The 16295-nt window shown below is 50.1% G+C and overlaps 1 protein-coding gene across 1 annotated transcript in view; it reads left to right on the top strand.

Moving 5' to 3' along the window:
* Positions 1-16295, top strand: part of LOC149432855 (T-cell differentiation antigen CD6-like) — a gene marked incomplete at its 3' end in the record, with an annotated part of 69989 nt that overhangs the window by 21535 nt on the left and 32159 nt on the right. The window contains exons 3-5 of the mRNA XM_089664865.1: positions 8569-8877; positions 12741-13037; positions 14892-14969. Coding sequence (XP_089520991.1) covers positions 8569-8877; positions 12741-13037; positions 14892-14969 — 684 coding nt within the window. The remainder of the gene's footprint in view (positions 1-8568; positions 8878-12740; positions 13038-14891; positions 14970-16295) is intronic.

The raw sequence follows: 16295 nt of genomic DNA, 5'->3' as shown, positions 1-16295 counted from the left end.
GAGAAAATATCAGTGCTCCCAAGTCTCCACCGGCTCATAACCTCTGACAGAATGATGCTAGCCTATGATTGGAGCTCATTCCACTCCAAGTGCAAAGTCATCATGACAACATGAATTCAAAGTCCTCAAAAAGTTTATTGATCTAGATGGTCAGAACAAAACCCCGCCTGAACCAATCCCTGGATCAGTCTGGATCAGTTGTGAAGTACAGCTATGTATTTTTCATGATGACTATTACAAATCAGTATGGGAGATGATGGACCTTCACAGCCTCACCATCTTTAACTACTGATCTCAATGGTGGGCCAATCATAGATAATCCTTGATTAAAAAGCTACCTGGTCACCCAATTACAGACAATTCTTCAAGTGGGTAGGGGGTTGGCCAATCATAAATAATTCTTAATTACATGGTTACACAGCGGACCAATCACAACTAATGATTAGACAGTGGGTCAATATTTTATGAAACAGCTGGTTGGTGGGCCAATCCAAGGTTAGGGGATATATGGCAGAATATTCTTCAGGCCTGGAACATTAGAGTCGCTGCGGGTCATAGAGGTAATATCTTATCCAACATCTGATGGTGGGCCAATCCAAGGTTAGGGGAGACACGGTGGAATATTCTTCACACCTGGAACATTAGAGTCACTGTGGGTCATAGAGGTAATATCTAATCCAACATCTGACGGTGGGCCAATCCAAGGTTAGGGGAGACACGGTGGAATATTCTTCAGACCAGGAACATTAGAGTTGCTGTGGGTCATAGAGGTAATATCTTATTAAACATCTGACGGTGGGCCAATCCAAGGTTAGGGGAGACACTGTGGAATATTCTTCAGGCCTGGAACATTAGAGTCACTGCGGGTCATAGAGGTAATATCTTATTAAACATCTGACGGTGGGCCAATCCAAGGTTAGGAGAGACACAGTGGAATATTTTTCACACCTGGAACATTAGAGTCGCTGCGGGTCATAGAGGTAATATCTAATCAAACATCTGAAGGTGGGCCAATCCAAGGTTAGGGGAGACACGGTGGAATATTCTTCAGGCCTGGAACATTAGAGTCGCTGCGGGTCATAGAGGTAATATCTAATCAAACATCTGAAGGTGGGCCAATCTGTCAGGGCAGGAGCTGAGGAACGGACAGGCAGGCCTAACAATGTAACGCACTGGCTGACGACAACCACCAACCACAGACCAAAGTCCCTCAGGGCGCGGAGTCTAAGTCCCAGGCTGCCCTTCACCAGGGCCCCTGATGGTGGGGATGGACTTGACGCAGCCAGGAACCAGGTCGCGGCCCCCGAGACACCTCAGCTGCGGTAATGGCCGCCGCCAATGGCGTGTAGCTGGTGGAAGAGACAAAAGAGTAGTCAGACAAGCCGGGGTCAACAACAACAGGACAGAACAGTACAGGACAGCAGACGAGAATCACAGGTCACGAGCCGGGTTCAGCAACAGAGGGTCAGATCAAAGGAGAATACAAAGAATAGTCAAGACAAGCCGAATCAGATACCAGGAGAGTCACGAGAGTCAGAACAGAGTAACAACAACACAAAGACACAAGACACAAGTGCAAAGAGCATGTGCGGGCCACAGGCTTATATGTCATCAGCCACACCCCTCTGGAGGATGGACCACAGAAACCTGAAGGCATAAAAGGGCTCCCATCATGCACAGCAGAATCCAAGATGGACACCAGCACATGAAGTAACATAACCACAGGAAAAAGGTAGGACCTTGACAGTACCTCCCCCTCAAGGGCCCCTCCCCCTCCGCGGCTCAACAAAAGGTTTCTGAGGAAAGCGGGTATGAAAAGCGCGGAGGAGGGCAGGAGCATGGACATCCGCGGAAGGAACCCAGGAACGCTCCTCGGGACCATAACCGCGCCAATGAACCAGGAACTGTAATTGACCGCGCACCAATCGAGAGTCCAGGATCCGGCTCACCTCATACTCCTCATGACCGTCAACCCGGACAGGACGGGGCCGAGGAAGAGAGGTAGTGAAGCGATTGCAGATCAGAGGTTTCAACAGGGAAACATGAAAGATATTGGAGATCCGCATCCCAGACGGAAGGGCAAGTGCATAGGCCACCGGATTCACTTTGCGGAGAATGCGGAAAGGACCGACAAAACGGGGAGCCAGTTTGGGTGTGGGCACCCGAAGATTGAGGTTGCGAGTAGACAACCACACCCGATCGCCGACCTGGTATGAAGGAGCGGGCAACCGTCTGCGATCAGCCTGGAACTTCTGGCGCTGAGCTGAGTCCCTCAAGGCCCTCTGGATCTGCCCCCAAGAAGAACGCAGGGCAGCAAGATGGTTCTCCACAGCCGGAATGTCCTGTGGTGAGAACCTCTCAGGTAATACCGCGGGTTGAAACCCATAGTTGGCCATGAAGGGAGACATCCCGGTGGAGGAGTTGACCGCCGAGTTCCTGGCAAACTCTGCCCACGGCAGGAGATCGGCCCAATCATCCTGATGGTCTGAAATATAACACCGAAGGAATTGTTCTAAGGCCTGATTGGAACGCTCCGCAGCCCCATTGGACTGCGGGTGGTAGGCTGATGAAAAGGAGAGACTAATACCCAACTGGGAGCAGAAGGCACGCCAGAATCTGGACACGAACTGACTCCCGCGGTCTGAGACAATCACCTTAGGTAACCCATGCAGGCGAAAAATCTCCCTGGAAAAGACCGTGGCCAGTTCCTGCGCTGTGGGTAATTTCCTGAGTGGAATGCAATGGCACATCTTGGAAAACCGATCGACGATCATGAGGATGACCGTATGACCCCGAGACACCGGGAGGTCTACAATAAAGTCCATCCCTAGATGTGACCAAGGACGCTCCCCATTGGGAATGGGTTGCAGAAGACCCAAAGGGAGATGCCGTGGAGACTTATTCTGGGCACAGATCGAACATGCCACTACATAAGAGGCAATGTCGGCACGGAGGGTTGGCCACCAGAATAAGCGAGAGACGACCCAACACAGCTGGTTCTTCCCTGGATGCCCAGCAGTTTTGGCGTTATGGTAGGTACGCAGCAGGCGGGTGCGCAATCCCTCGGGTACGAAACATCTACCCTCCGGCCTCCCGGGAGGAGCATCAGTTTGAGCCGCCAAAATCTGCTCCCCAAGGGGAGAGGTCAGACTGGTGCGAATGGCAGCCAGGATCTGATCTGGAGGTATAAGTGAGACTGGCTCAGAGTCCTCCCTGGACAACTCAGAGTATTGCCGTGATAACGCATCAGCCCTGACATTCTTGGAACCAGGCAAATATGAAACCACATAGTTGAAGCGTGACAAGAACAGAGCCCATCTGGCCTGGCGGGGTGTCAATCTCTTGGCCTCCGAAAGATAAGTCAGGTTCTTGTGATCGGTAAGAATGAGGACCGGAACCGCGGAACCCTCGAGCAGGTGCCTCCATTCCTTGAGAGCCAGAATGATGACCAACAACTCCCGATCTCCAATCTGGTAGTTGCACTCAGCCGAGGAAAGCTTCCTGGAGTAGAACCCGCAGGGAAGTAGGGGTCCATCGGGCGACCGACGCTGAGACAGGAGAGCCCCTACTCCCGTCTCGGAAGCATCAACTTCGAGGACGAAGGGCAACCCAGGATTGGGATGCGAAAGAATCGGAGCCGAAGCAAAGGCAGCTTTCAGAGCCTCGAAAGCTCTGATGGCCTCGGATGGCCACTCGTGAGGGTTACTCCCCTTCTTGGTTAGGTCAGAGAGAGGCTTTGCCAATGTGGAGAAGTTCCTGATGAACTTCCGATAGTAGTTGGCAAAACCCAGAAAGCGCTGAATGGGCCGAAGACCATTGGGACGAGGCCACTGCAGAACTGCCGCAACCTTCTGAGGGTCCATGGAAAATCCCTCCGCGGAAATTATGTAGCCCAAAAAGGCAACCTGGGATCGATGGAACTCGCACTTCTCGAGTTTACAAAAGAGTCCGTTCTCACGCAATCGTTGCAGCACCTGCTTAACATCCTGGACATGGGACTCCATGGAGGTAGAGTAAACCAAGATGTCATCCAGGTAAACCACTACGCATTGCTGCAACAAATCACGAAGGACATCGTTTATGAATTCCTGAAAGACCGCGGGCGCGTTACACAATCCGAAGGGCATCACCAGGTATTCGTAGTGCCCAGTTCTAGTGTTAAACGCGGTCTTCCACTCATCCCCCTGTCTGATCCGTACGAGGTTGTACGCCGCCCTAAGGTCGAGTTTGGTAAAGACCGTTGCTCCCTTAAGGCGGTCGAATAACTCAGAAATCAAAGGAATTGGATATGCATTTTTAATGGTAATCCGATTGAGACCCCTATAATCGATGCAGGGCCTCAATTCCCCACCTTTCTTCTTTACGAAAAAAAACCCCGCTCCTGCTGGGGAAGTAGACTTACGAATGTGCCCCCGGGAAAGCGCATCCACCACGTACTCCTCCATGGCCTTATTCTCCGCAACCGAGAGAGGGTACACCCTGCCACGTGGAGGAGTGGCCCCGGGTTGCAGGGATATGGCGCAGTCGTAAGGACGATGCGGTGGTAAGGTACCAGCGCGTACCTTATCGAACACGTCCCGGTATTCCCCATAGTCGGTGGGCAACGCAGAGTCCGAGGAGGCACACAATACCTTAACCGGCCCCCGGATGCACCCGGCCCCACACTGTGGAGACCATGAGAGAATCTCGGCTGTTTGCCAATTGAAGGTTGGATTGTGCCTCTGGAGCCAGGGATACCCCAAAACCACCGAATAGTGTGGGGAAGAAATCACCTGAAAACAGGCCAACTCCCTGTGAACAGCCCCAATGGCTACCTCTATTGGCAGGGTCTCGTGGGTAACCTGCGGCGGCTGCAGGGGCCTGCCATCTATTGCTTCGAGAACCAATGGGGCAGCACGAGCCTGCAGGGGAATGGAGTGCTGCGCAGCAAACGAGCTGTCCAAGAACAACCCACCGGCCCCAGAGTCTACCAACGCCTGGGCCGTCACCGAGCCCCCTGTCCAAGAAAGGACCACGGTGATCAGTGGCTTATCCTTGCGGGACGCCGGGGACGAGGAAACTCCACCCAAGATCTGTCCCCGACATGATCTCAGGTGCGAGCGTTTCCCGGACGGACCGGACAAGACTGCCGAAAGTGCCCACCGAGGCCACAGTACAGGCAGCGACCCTCCCGACGCCGAGCGGCCCGCTCCCCCTCGGAAAGGCGAGCAAACCCCAGCTGCATGGGTTCCCCACCAGACAAGCCATCCCCAGGAGGCGTGGGAGGAGAGGGAGGAACGGGTGGGACAGAAAACGCAGGTGCCAGTCGATTGGAAGGCCTCCGCAGGCGTTCCTTGAGTGAAGGCCTCTCCCTGAGCCTGGTGTCAATCAGGATCAGGAAAGAGATGAGCTCCTCCAACACCACCGGCAGTTCCTTAGCTGCAATCTCGTCCTTCAATGAGTCAGAAAGACCATGGGAAAACGCAGCCACCAGAGCCTCATTGTTCCAACCGACCTCTGCCGCCAGGGTACGAAACTCTATAGCGTACTCGGCCACGGTCCGTGAACCCTGATGCATGGTCATGAGCAGCTTGGCCGCCGAGGCGGAACGAGCCGGTACGTCGAATACCCTACGGAAGGCATCGACAAAACCAGAAAAATCTTGAATCACCGGGTCGTTCCTCTCCCATAAGGGATTTGCCCAGGCCAAGGCCTTGTCTGAGAGTAGTGAGATGAGGAACCCCACCTTTGACCTCTCAGACGGAAAGGCGTGGGGTATTAATTCAAAATAAATACCCACCTGGTTGAGGAACCCACGACACTGACTCGGCTCACCCCCAAAGCGCTGTGGAAGAGGGGCTGAACCGGTCATACCTCTGGACACCGCGGGTGCCGCATCAGCCGCGGCGGTAGGCACAGCAAGCGGAACGGCATCGGAAGCGACCACCGGAGCGACAACCGGCCTAATAACACCAGGAGTAAGGTGCGCGGTGCGTGCAAGCAGAGTTTGCAACGCCTGAGCGAACTGAGCCAACAGGTGATCCTGTTGATCGAGTCTGGCGACTAGCATTGGGAGCAAAGGCGTGCCTGCACCGTCAGGGTTCATGGCACTTGTGTAATGTCAGGGCAGGAGCTGAGGAACGGACAGGCAGGCCTAACAATGTAACGCACTGGCTGACGACAACCACCAACCACAGACCAAAGTCCCTCAGGGCGCGGAGTCTAAGTCCCAGGCTGCCCTTCACCAGGGCCCCTGATGGTGGGGATGGACTTGACGCAGCCAGGAACCAGGTCGCGGCCCCCGAGACACCTCAGCTGCGGTAATGGCCGCCGCCAATGGCGTGTAGCTGGTGGAAGAGACAAAAGAGTAGTCAGACAAGCCGGGGTCAACAACAACAGGACAGAACAGTACAGGACAGCAGACGAGAATCACAGGTCACGAGCCGGGTTCAGCAACAGAGGGTCAGATCAAAGGAGAATACAAAGAATAGTCAAGACAAGCCGAATCAGATACCAGGAGAGTCACGAGAGTCAGAACAGAGTAACAACAACACAAAGACACAAGACACAAGTGCAAAGAGCATGTGCGGGCCACAGGCTTATATGTCATCAGCCACACCCCTCTGGAGGATGGACCACAGAAACCTGAAGGCATAAAAGGGCTCCCATCATGCACAGCAGAATCCAAGATGGACACCAGCACATGAAGTAACATAACCACAGGAAAAAGGTAGGACCTTGACACAATCCAAGGTTAGGGGAGACACGGTGGAATATTCTTCAGGCCTGGAACATTAGAGTCGCTGCGGGTCATAGAGGTAATATCTAATCAAACATCTGAAGGTGGGCCAATCCAAGGTTAGGGGAGACACGGTGGAATATTCTTCAGGCCTGGAACATTAGAGTCGCTGCGGGTCATAGAGGTAATATCTAATCAAACATCTGAAGGTGGGCCAATCCAAGGTTAGGGGAGACACGGTGGAATATTCTTCAGGCCTGGAACATTAGGGTCGCTGCGGGTCATAGAGGTAATATCTAATCAAACATCTGAAGGTGGGCCAATCCAAGGTTAGGGGAGACACGGTGGAATATTCTTCAGACCTGGAACATTAGAGTCACTGCGGGTCATAGAGGTAATATCTTCTTAAACATCTGACGGTGGGCCAATCCAAGGTTAGGGGAGACACGGTGGAATATCCTTCAGGCCTGGAACATTAGAGTCACTGCGGGTCATAGAGGTAATATCTAATCAAACATCTGACGGTGGGCCAATCCAAGGTTAGGGGAGACACGGTGGAGTATTCTTCAGACCAGGAACATTAGAGTCACTGCGGGTCATAGAGGTAATATCTTCTTAAACATCTGACGGTGGGCCAATCCAAGGTTAGGGGAGACACGGTGGAATATCCTTCAGGCCTGGAACATTAGAGTCACTGCGGGTCATAGAGGTAATATCTAATCAAACATCTGACGGTGGGCCAATCCAAGGTTAGGGGAGACACGGTGGAATATTCTTCAGGCCTGGAACATTAGAGTCACTGCGGGTCATAGAGGTAATATCTAATCAAACATCTGACGGTGGGCCAATCCAAGGTTAGGGGAGACACGGTGGAATATTCTTCAGGCCTGGAACATTAGAGTCACTGCGGGTCATAGAGGTAATATCTTATTAAACATCTGAAGGTGGGCCAATCCAAGGTTAGGGGAGACACGGTGGAATATTCTTCACACCTGGAACATTAGAGTCACTGTGGGTCATAGAGGTAATATCTAATCAAACATCTGAAGGTGGGCCAATCCAAGGTTAGGGGAGACACGGTGGAATATTCTTCAGGCCTGGAACATTAGAGTCACTGCGGGTCATAGAGGTAATATCTAATCAAACACCTGACGGTGGGCCAATCCAAGGTTAGGGGAGACACGGTGGAATATTCTTCAGCCCTGGAACATTAGAGTCACTGCGGGTCATAGAGGTAATATCTAATCAAACATCTGAAGGTTGGCCAATCCAAGGTTAGGGGAGACACGGTGGAGTATTCTTCAGGCCTGGAACATTAGAGTCACTGCGGGTCATAGAGGTAATATCTAATCAAACATCTGACGGTGGGCCAATCCAAGGTTAGGGGAGACACGGTGGAATATTCTTCAGGCCTGGAACATTAGGGTCGCTGCGGGTCATAGAGGTAATATCTAATCAAACACCTGACGGTGGGCCAATCCAAGGTTAGGGGAGACACGGTGGAGTATTCTTCAGGCCTGGAACATTAGAGTCACTGCGGGTCATAGAGGTAATATCTAATCAAACATCTGAAGGTGGGCCAATCCAAGGTTAGGGGAGACACGGTGGAATATTCTTCAGGCCTGGAACATTAGAATCACTGAGGTTTGTAGAACTAATATTCCACGAAGCATTGACTACAAATGAATGTGTGATACCCCCTGAGATCCGTATAGTAGATCCTGGTGATGGTCATCATTTATCTGGGTCATGATGTATCCAGTAGTAACAGGCTGTATGTGACTCTCTACTAGCCCTACAGTATATAGTATATACTGTATTTAAAGCTGTGTTTTGTCTATTCTCCTCAGAGTTTCACTGGGTGCGGCTCTCTGGAGGTGGCAGTCGCTGTGCCGGTCGGGTGGAGGTTCTCAAGGATGATGTCTGGGGAGCCGTATGTGATGATCATTGGGATGCCCGCGATGCAGAAGTCACATGTCAGCAGTTGGGTTGTGGTTCAGCGCTGGCAGCCTACGGAGCGTCTTATTTTGGAATTGGCCCACCAGAGATCCATTTGGATGAAGTGAATTGTTTGGGTTCTGAGCCCTTTCTATGGGAATGTCCATCAAATAGGAGCCATGACTGCACAGAGAGGGAGCATGCGGGTGTCCTGTGTACAGGTGAGCGTTACAATCTGGGGGTGGTAGGTGGTAAAAGGGGGGCAACCAACTGAATTAATGGGATGAAGGCCTCACAGGGATGACAGAAAACAGATATCTAACTAATGTGTATAAATATATCCAAGGTCTATATAGATGTATTGGGCTTAGAAGTAATACGTTGTATTTTACCCCCATAATGGGTCCTTCACACCAGACCTTGCTGTATTTTCCAGTCTGGGTTGGAATATATCCACTGTGATTTGTAGACCCAGTTCACCGTAATGGTGTTCGGATTCAAGTATCTCATTATGCAAAATACATACTTTGTAAGACGCAGAAACTGCTGACTAAGCAGGATCCTCAGGCAGTATCAACTCATCAAGAAAACTCTGATATAGAATCCAATGTCATTGATTCCATCCTGGTACATTACGGAAGATGCTGTTCCTTGTTTTCTTCTTGGAGGTGGAAAGACAATAAATAGGCTGCATTGGCCGCCCAATTGTCTTCTGAGATGCTGAGAAAATATCCCGTGTGCACTTACCGGCTGCTTCACATTCAAGGCAGGTCAAGTGAAGCCTTCTAAACACAAAGTGGTGGCTGCAGTGGTGGATTATTCAGGGCAGAATGGATGGCTATCTGGGGCCCCAGACTCTAGGAGGGACCATAAGAGATGTTAAAAAAATTCTGCACTTCAGTTTATAGCTTATAGGAAGTTGGTTTTAGATTTACAAGTGGAGCCCTATTTGGGGGGGGGGGGGGGGGAGGGGGTATGAGAAATGGCCGTTCCCACACAGGATATTGCACTAAACCTGGAGGTAAATAGGAGAACCAGATACTTGTGATTGATAATTAAGTTGACAATGCCTCCTCCCAGGACAGGGCCTCCACCCAGGACAGGGCCCACCACCCAAGACTGTGCCTCCTCCCAGGACAGGGCCTCCACCCAGGACAGGGCCCACCACCCAAGACTGTGCCTCCTCCCAGGACAGGGCCTCCACCCAGGACAGGGCCTCCTCCCAGGACAGGGCCCCCACCCAGAAGAGGACCCCCACCCAGGACTGTGCCTCCTCCCAAGACATGGCTCCCACCCAGGACAGTGCCCCCACCCGGGACAGGGCCCCCATCCAGGACTGTGCCTCCTCCCAGAACAAGGCCTCCACCCAGGACAGTGCCTCTTCCCAGAACAGGCCCTCCTCCCAAAACAGGGCTCCCACCCAGGACAGTGCCTCCACCCAGAACAGGGCCTCCACCCAGGACAGGGCCTCCACCCAGGACAGGGCCTCCTCCCAGGACAGGGCCTCCTCCCAGGACAGGGCCTCCTCCCAGGACAGGGCCCCCACCCAAGACAGGGCCCCCACCCAAGACAGGGCCCCCACCCAGGACAGGGCCCCCACCCAGGACAGTGCACCCACCCAGGACAGGGCCCCCATCCAGGACTGTGCCTCCTCCCAGAACAAGGCCTCCACCCAGGACAGTGCCTCTTCCCAGAACAGGGCCTCCTCCCAGGACAGGGCTCCCACCCAGGACAGTGCCTCCACCCAGAACAGGGCCTCCACCCAGGACAGGGCCTCCTCCCAGAACAGGGCCTCCTCCCAAGACATGGCTCCCACCTGGACAGTGCCTCCAACCAGGACAGGGCCCCCACCCAGGACAGTGCCTCCAACCAGGACAGGGCCCCCACCAGTTACAGAGGGAATTCCCTTCCTGGGAAGTGAAATAGTAATCAAGTCATTGGGAGCATCAGAACAACTGCATCCAGCATATAACAATAACTACAAGTACACAGATGTACACCGGTATAGCAGTAATAGAAGCCTTACATATGAGGAGAATAATACCAGTCCATACATCCAATGTACAAGCAGGGATTATCAGCAAAGGGCCCGGTAGGGGTCCTGCGGGAATTGTCCATATATACCCAGGTTTATATAGCTTTTATTACAAATCCCTCGAGATGCATGTTGATGCAAAGTCTGGGGCCCCTGAGGATGATGCAACATTTGTCTTTGTGTTGGAGATCTGAAGACAAGATCTGCAATGATTGGGAGATCCTCCAACTGTTGTCCAACCAGCCTGGAATGTAGCTTCTCGAATGCAGAGACTGTAGTGTGACAATGGCCCCCAGAGTCAGCCTATCTACTCTGCTCTACGTAAATATACGTAACACTGGGATAGTAGCAGCTAATAGTAGAGGGCAGCAGATCCCTACACAAGGATTTTGACTTTTTTAACAGGAGGTCAAAATGAAATCCTTTATACCTTTGCCTACCAATGATAGGTACTACGTGTCATGGTGATCGAGTTATTGAAACAAGCTATTGCAGCCATGAGTTTGGTAGGTGGATTCTCCAGGCCGGTAAGTAAAAGGGACTATGACAAATAAAAGCAGTGCAAATATATATATAAAACACACTAGCAAAGTGAAAATATGACACAACATGTAACACTGTAAACATACACAAATATTGAAATCATTTGACAGAAGTCCACCAACTGAAAAATGAAAATTATGATGAAGTGCAGAGAAATTATTGATCCGCCGAGATCACCACATGAACAACGTAACGATAATTGATTGAGCAAAGTGCGCTCAGATATCAACACGCGCTCCGGAGGAAAACCTCCCCCAGTACAGTGGCGCTCACCAGATATCAGGGCCCACCTAAACCTGGTAGGCAATGGTGCTTGTGGTGAGTGTCGGCATAGTACAGATCATCAATCAACAAGCCCTTCATCAATTAGAGACTGGTGTGATGGCGGGACATCGGGGCGCTCTGTGTCTGGAGAAAAATAAACTTAATCTCCAAACATGGAAAGGTTTCTTCACAGTAAGAGCGGTGAGAATGTGGAATAGACTCCTTCAAGAGTTGGCTTTGGCCAGCTCAGTGGATTGCTGTAGGAAAGTCCTGTATTCTTTCTTGGATAGTTGATCTAGAGCAGTGGTTCTCAACCTTCTTAATGCCGTGACCCTTTAATACAGTCCCTCATGTTGTGGTGACCCCCAACCATAAAATTATTTACCCAATAATTATAATTCATGAGTGTCGTTTTACCTCCAATACTGCTGCTTTCAGCACAGTAGCTGCTTTTAACAGAGTAGCTGCTTTCAACACAGCAGCTGCTTTCTACACAGTAGCTGCTCTTTACACATCGGAAATATGTGTTTTCTGATGGTCTTAGGGGACCCCTGTGAAAGGGTCTTTTGACCCCCAAAGGGGTCGCGACCCACAGGTTGAGAACCACTGATCTAGAGGAAGGCAAAAAACCCTGCAGGGGAAAAAATTCCTTCCTGATCCCCCGAGAGGCAATCGGATATTCCCTGGATCAACTTTCCCTATAAATGTTATATCCAGTTATATTCTGTGTATCCAAGAAAGAATCCAGGACTTTCCTCCAGCAATCCACTGAGCTGGCTACAACCAACGGTAAAAGGGGCTACCTACAGTGCTCAGCATAAATGAGCACACCCCAACAGATCTGTCAGAAAACTTGATTGCAGAAAAGATTTGTTCATTTGCACACACAAAATATTTTTTCCTAACAAATTAATCCCAGACCATGTTGCAAAAATCAACACACCCCAATGAAAGTCCTAGGAGCAAAGCTAAACTTTAGACCACCTCCAGAAGAACCCTGGTTGAGGAAGGCTGACCTATGGTGATTACCACCCCTGCTGGACAAGGTGGTTCCCTCCCAGTCCTGGAACAGATACTTTCAGGATGGTGAGTGGAAGAACACTGATGATTGTCTCTTCCCTGAAGTCCTCTGCAATGAATGAACCACTTAGGTGAGCAGAGTACTAGAAAACATTAATGTGCGGTGATGCGGTTGACTCCCGGCCCTGGCTTGGGCTTTATGCTGTGTTTTTTCTCATGCAGGACATCGTGAAGTTCGCCTGTCTGGAGGTCCCCATAACTGTTCGGGTCGTCTGGAAGTTTATATGGATGGAGTTTGGGCGACGGTGTGTGAGGGTCACTGGTATAATGACGAGTCCGCCAAAGTATGCGAAGATCTTGGCTGCGGATCGTTTGTGAAACACACCAAATATGACCATACACTGAGTACGAGTGTGACCTTTCTGTGTGCCAATTCTGATTCATTATGGAAATGCAAGGTCTTAACCAAGAACCCCCACACCTGCCGCCAAGCCAAGGCTGTGGGCATCGTCTGCAATGGTAAACGTCATCCGAAAAAAATCAGAATGTTCCTTTATTCAGGATTTGATTCTCACTGATTATATTTCTTTTATTACCCAATGAATTCATGCTGTTGTTGTATATGTTGGAGGTTATTTACTAAAACTGGAGAGTGCAAAATCTGGTTTCTATGCAGAGCTGCACCGGATTTTCTCCCCCATTGTGTTTTGGGAATTCTGGAGGTCTCAGGAAAATCACCTGTCCCACATGACCCACCTCGCTGGATTGCCTAAATCTAACGAGGAATTGTGGGTTGGGAGACTTCATTGGGTCAGTAGGCTTCATTGGGTCAGGAGACTTCATCGGTTTAGGAGACTTCTTTGGTTCAGGAGCCTTCATCGGGTCAGGAGCCTTCATCGGGTCAGGAGACTTTATCAGTTCAGGAGACTTTATCGGATCAGTAGTCTTCATAGGTTCAGGAGACTTTATCGGCTCAGGAGACTTTATCGGTTCAGGAGACTTTATTGGATCAGTAGTCTTCATAGGTTCAGGAGACTTTATCGGCTTAGGAGACTTTATCGGTTCAGGAGACTTTAACAGATCAGGAGACTTTATTGGATCAGGAGACTTTATCGGATCAGTAGTCTTCATAGGTTCAGGAGACTTTGTCAGCTCAGGAGACTTTATCGGATCAGGAGACTTTATTGGAACAGTAGTCTTCATAGGTTCAGGAGACTTTATCGGTTTAAGAGACTTTATCGGATCAGGAGACTTTATTGGAACAGTAGTCTTCATAGGTTCAGGAGACTTTATCAGATCCGGAGACTTTATTGGATCAGTAGTCTTCATAGGTTCAGGAGACTTTATCAGTTCAGGAGAATTAATTGGGTCAGGAGACTTCATTGGTTCAGGAGACTTTATCGGTTCAGTTGACTTCATCGGTTCAGGAGACTTTATCAGTTCAGGGCATTTCATCGGGTCAGTAGTCTTCATTGTAGTCTTCATCAGGTCAGTAGTCTTCATCGGTTCAGGAGACTTTATCAGTTCAGGAGAATTAATTGGGTCAGTAGTCTTCATTGTAGTCCTCATCAGTTCAGTAGTCTTCATCGGTTCAGGAGACTTTATTGGGTCAGGTGACTTTATCGGCTCAAGAGAATTAATTGGGTCAGGAGACTTTATCAGTTCAGTAGACTTTATTGGTTCAGTAGACTCATTGGATCAGGAGACTTTATCTGTTCAGTTAACTTCATCAGGTCAGTAGTCTTCATCAGGTCAGTAGTCTTCATCAGTTCAGGAGACTTTATTAGGTCAGGAGACTTTATCGGCTCAGGAAACTTCATCAGGTCAGTAGTCTTCATCAGTTCAGGAGACTTTATTAGGTCAGGTGACTTTATCGGCTCAGGAGAATTAATTGGGTCAGGAGACTTTATCAGTTCAGTAGACTTTTTTGGTTCAGTAGACTCATTGGATCAGGAGACTTTATCGGTTCAGTTAACTTCATCAGGTCAGTAGTCTTCATCAGTTCAGGAGACTTTATTAGGTCAGGTGACTTTATCGGCTCAGGAAACTTCATCTGGTCAGTAGACTTCATTGGTTCAGGAAACGTCATCCGGTTAGTAGACTTCATCCAGTCAGGAGACTTTATCAAGGATGGACAGATAATGTGGTGGGACAAATCTTCCTGTCTGTGACCGAACCATGGGCATATATCGTGACCTTCCTGACCTCTCTAGCTGCCATGGGAAAGATAAACTATTTAGGTTTTTAGAATGAAATCTCTACCCCACCCCCCACTCTGCTGTGGAAGGGAAGTTATTGATTCTGTCTTCTGATCCGTCTTCCTCTGTGTACATTTCTCTCTTTGTGTTTCCATTGAATGAATGTCTTTTCTAGTGTCAGGTGACTTCTATGATGAGAGGACCACAGTGACCTCATCCAGCTCATATTTTGACCTGACCGTGCCCCTCACAGGTAACGTCTCCATATGTATTATTTATTGATTATATTAGTCATATTATATTTCTATATTGGTATCTGTGACAGACCGTCCGACACCCCCGACTGGGTATCTCCACCAAACTACAACTTCCTCCACTTGGGAACCAGAATCTAGCAAATGTACCCCAAGCATCAGACAAAAACAATGTTGAAGTAAAACAAGGACCGGTTTTATTAACAAACAGCACAGCATTTATACACAAACCCCTCCCCCTAGACAGGCCACATTACAAGTCCCAGGAGAAAATGACATTACATAAACAATCAAACACAAGAAAACAATGTATTCCTTCCCGGCACCGAGGAGTCTGGGCTCTGGAGGTGATCTTATCACCTAAACCTAATTACAGCAAACAATAGTAGATGCCAGGAGACCTGGAACAGAAAATAAAGTTTCTTAACCCCACATTAGCTGGAACTAACCCCCCTGCCCCCCCCCCCCCCCCCGGCACCTAACACATTTTTTTTTTTAAGTCCGCGGAAGTGCGAAAAACGAAAAACCCGTAAGTGAACAAAAAACGTGCTAGTGCAAAACCAACACAAAAAAGTGCACTTAGGGGTGTGCTTTGTCCACCCCCCGAAGGGGTAGGATCTCTACCCTGATCCCCCTGGGGCACGAAGCTCCTGACAGGGACTAAGGTTCCCATGTGGTCCACCTAGCCAAAAGGCCTTGCGGTCCCCTTTCCTTGTGGCTAGCCTAAGCCAGCCACCAAGTACTTGGTCAGGGGGCTCTCCCGAAGAGAGACCCCCTAGGGTCAGGGGAGGAAGGAACCAAAAAGCCACACATCATCCCCCTAGACTTCAGGGTAGGCCCGAGGACCCACACCCTACCATCCGTGAGAAAAAAACACACACATAAGTGACAATGAAACAATCGTGGGAGAAAAATAAATTAAATAAATAAGTAAAAATAAAAAAATGGCCGTGCAATTGTGCCCTGGCGGGGCCCTGAGGCCCGTAGCATAAATATTGCCCTGGACTTAGCCAAAAGGCCTAGCCCTAAAAGGCGCAGTGCAGGATCAGTGACCATGTGCACGTTTCACACGTGGGATCCCACCCCCATGTGTTACTAAGAGCACCCCTGAGGCGACCACTCAGGGGGCAATGTTCCGCGGACTCTCTGCCTCCCCGGCCCCTTGGCCAGACAAGGTAGATCTGTTCAAACCAGTAGGAACTGGGCCCCTCTGGCGTTCCTGGGGGAATTACTCCCGGGCCCCAACTGCCTGTGGGCACCTCGGTTTCTCTTCCAGCCTGTATTAACCATCAGGACCCCCATCCTTCCAGCAGGAGTACTATACA

The sequence above is a fragment of the Staurois parvus genome, unplaced genomic scaffold, assembly GCF_062004578.1.
Source record: "Staurois parvus isolate SC_StPar_1 unplaced genomic scaffold, SC_StPar_1.0 ptg002079l, whole genome shotgun sequence".
Classification (NCBI taxonomy): domain Eukaryota; kingdom Metazoa; phylum Chordata; class Amphibia; order Anura; family Ranidae; genus Staurois; species Staurois parvus.
Note: the sequence above shows the minus strand (reverse complement) of the source record. Positions and strands in the feature narration are given on the sequence as shown.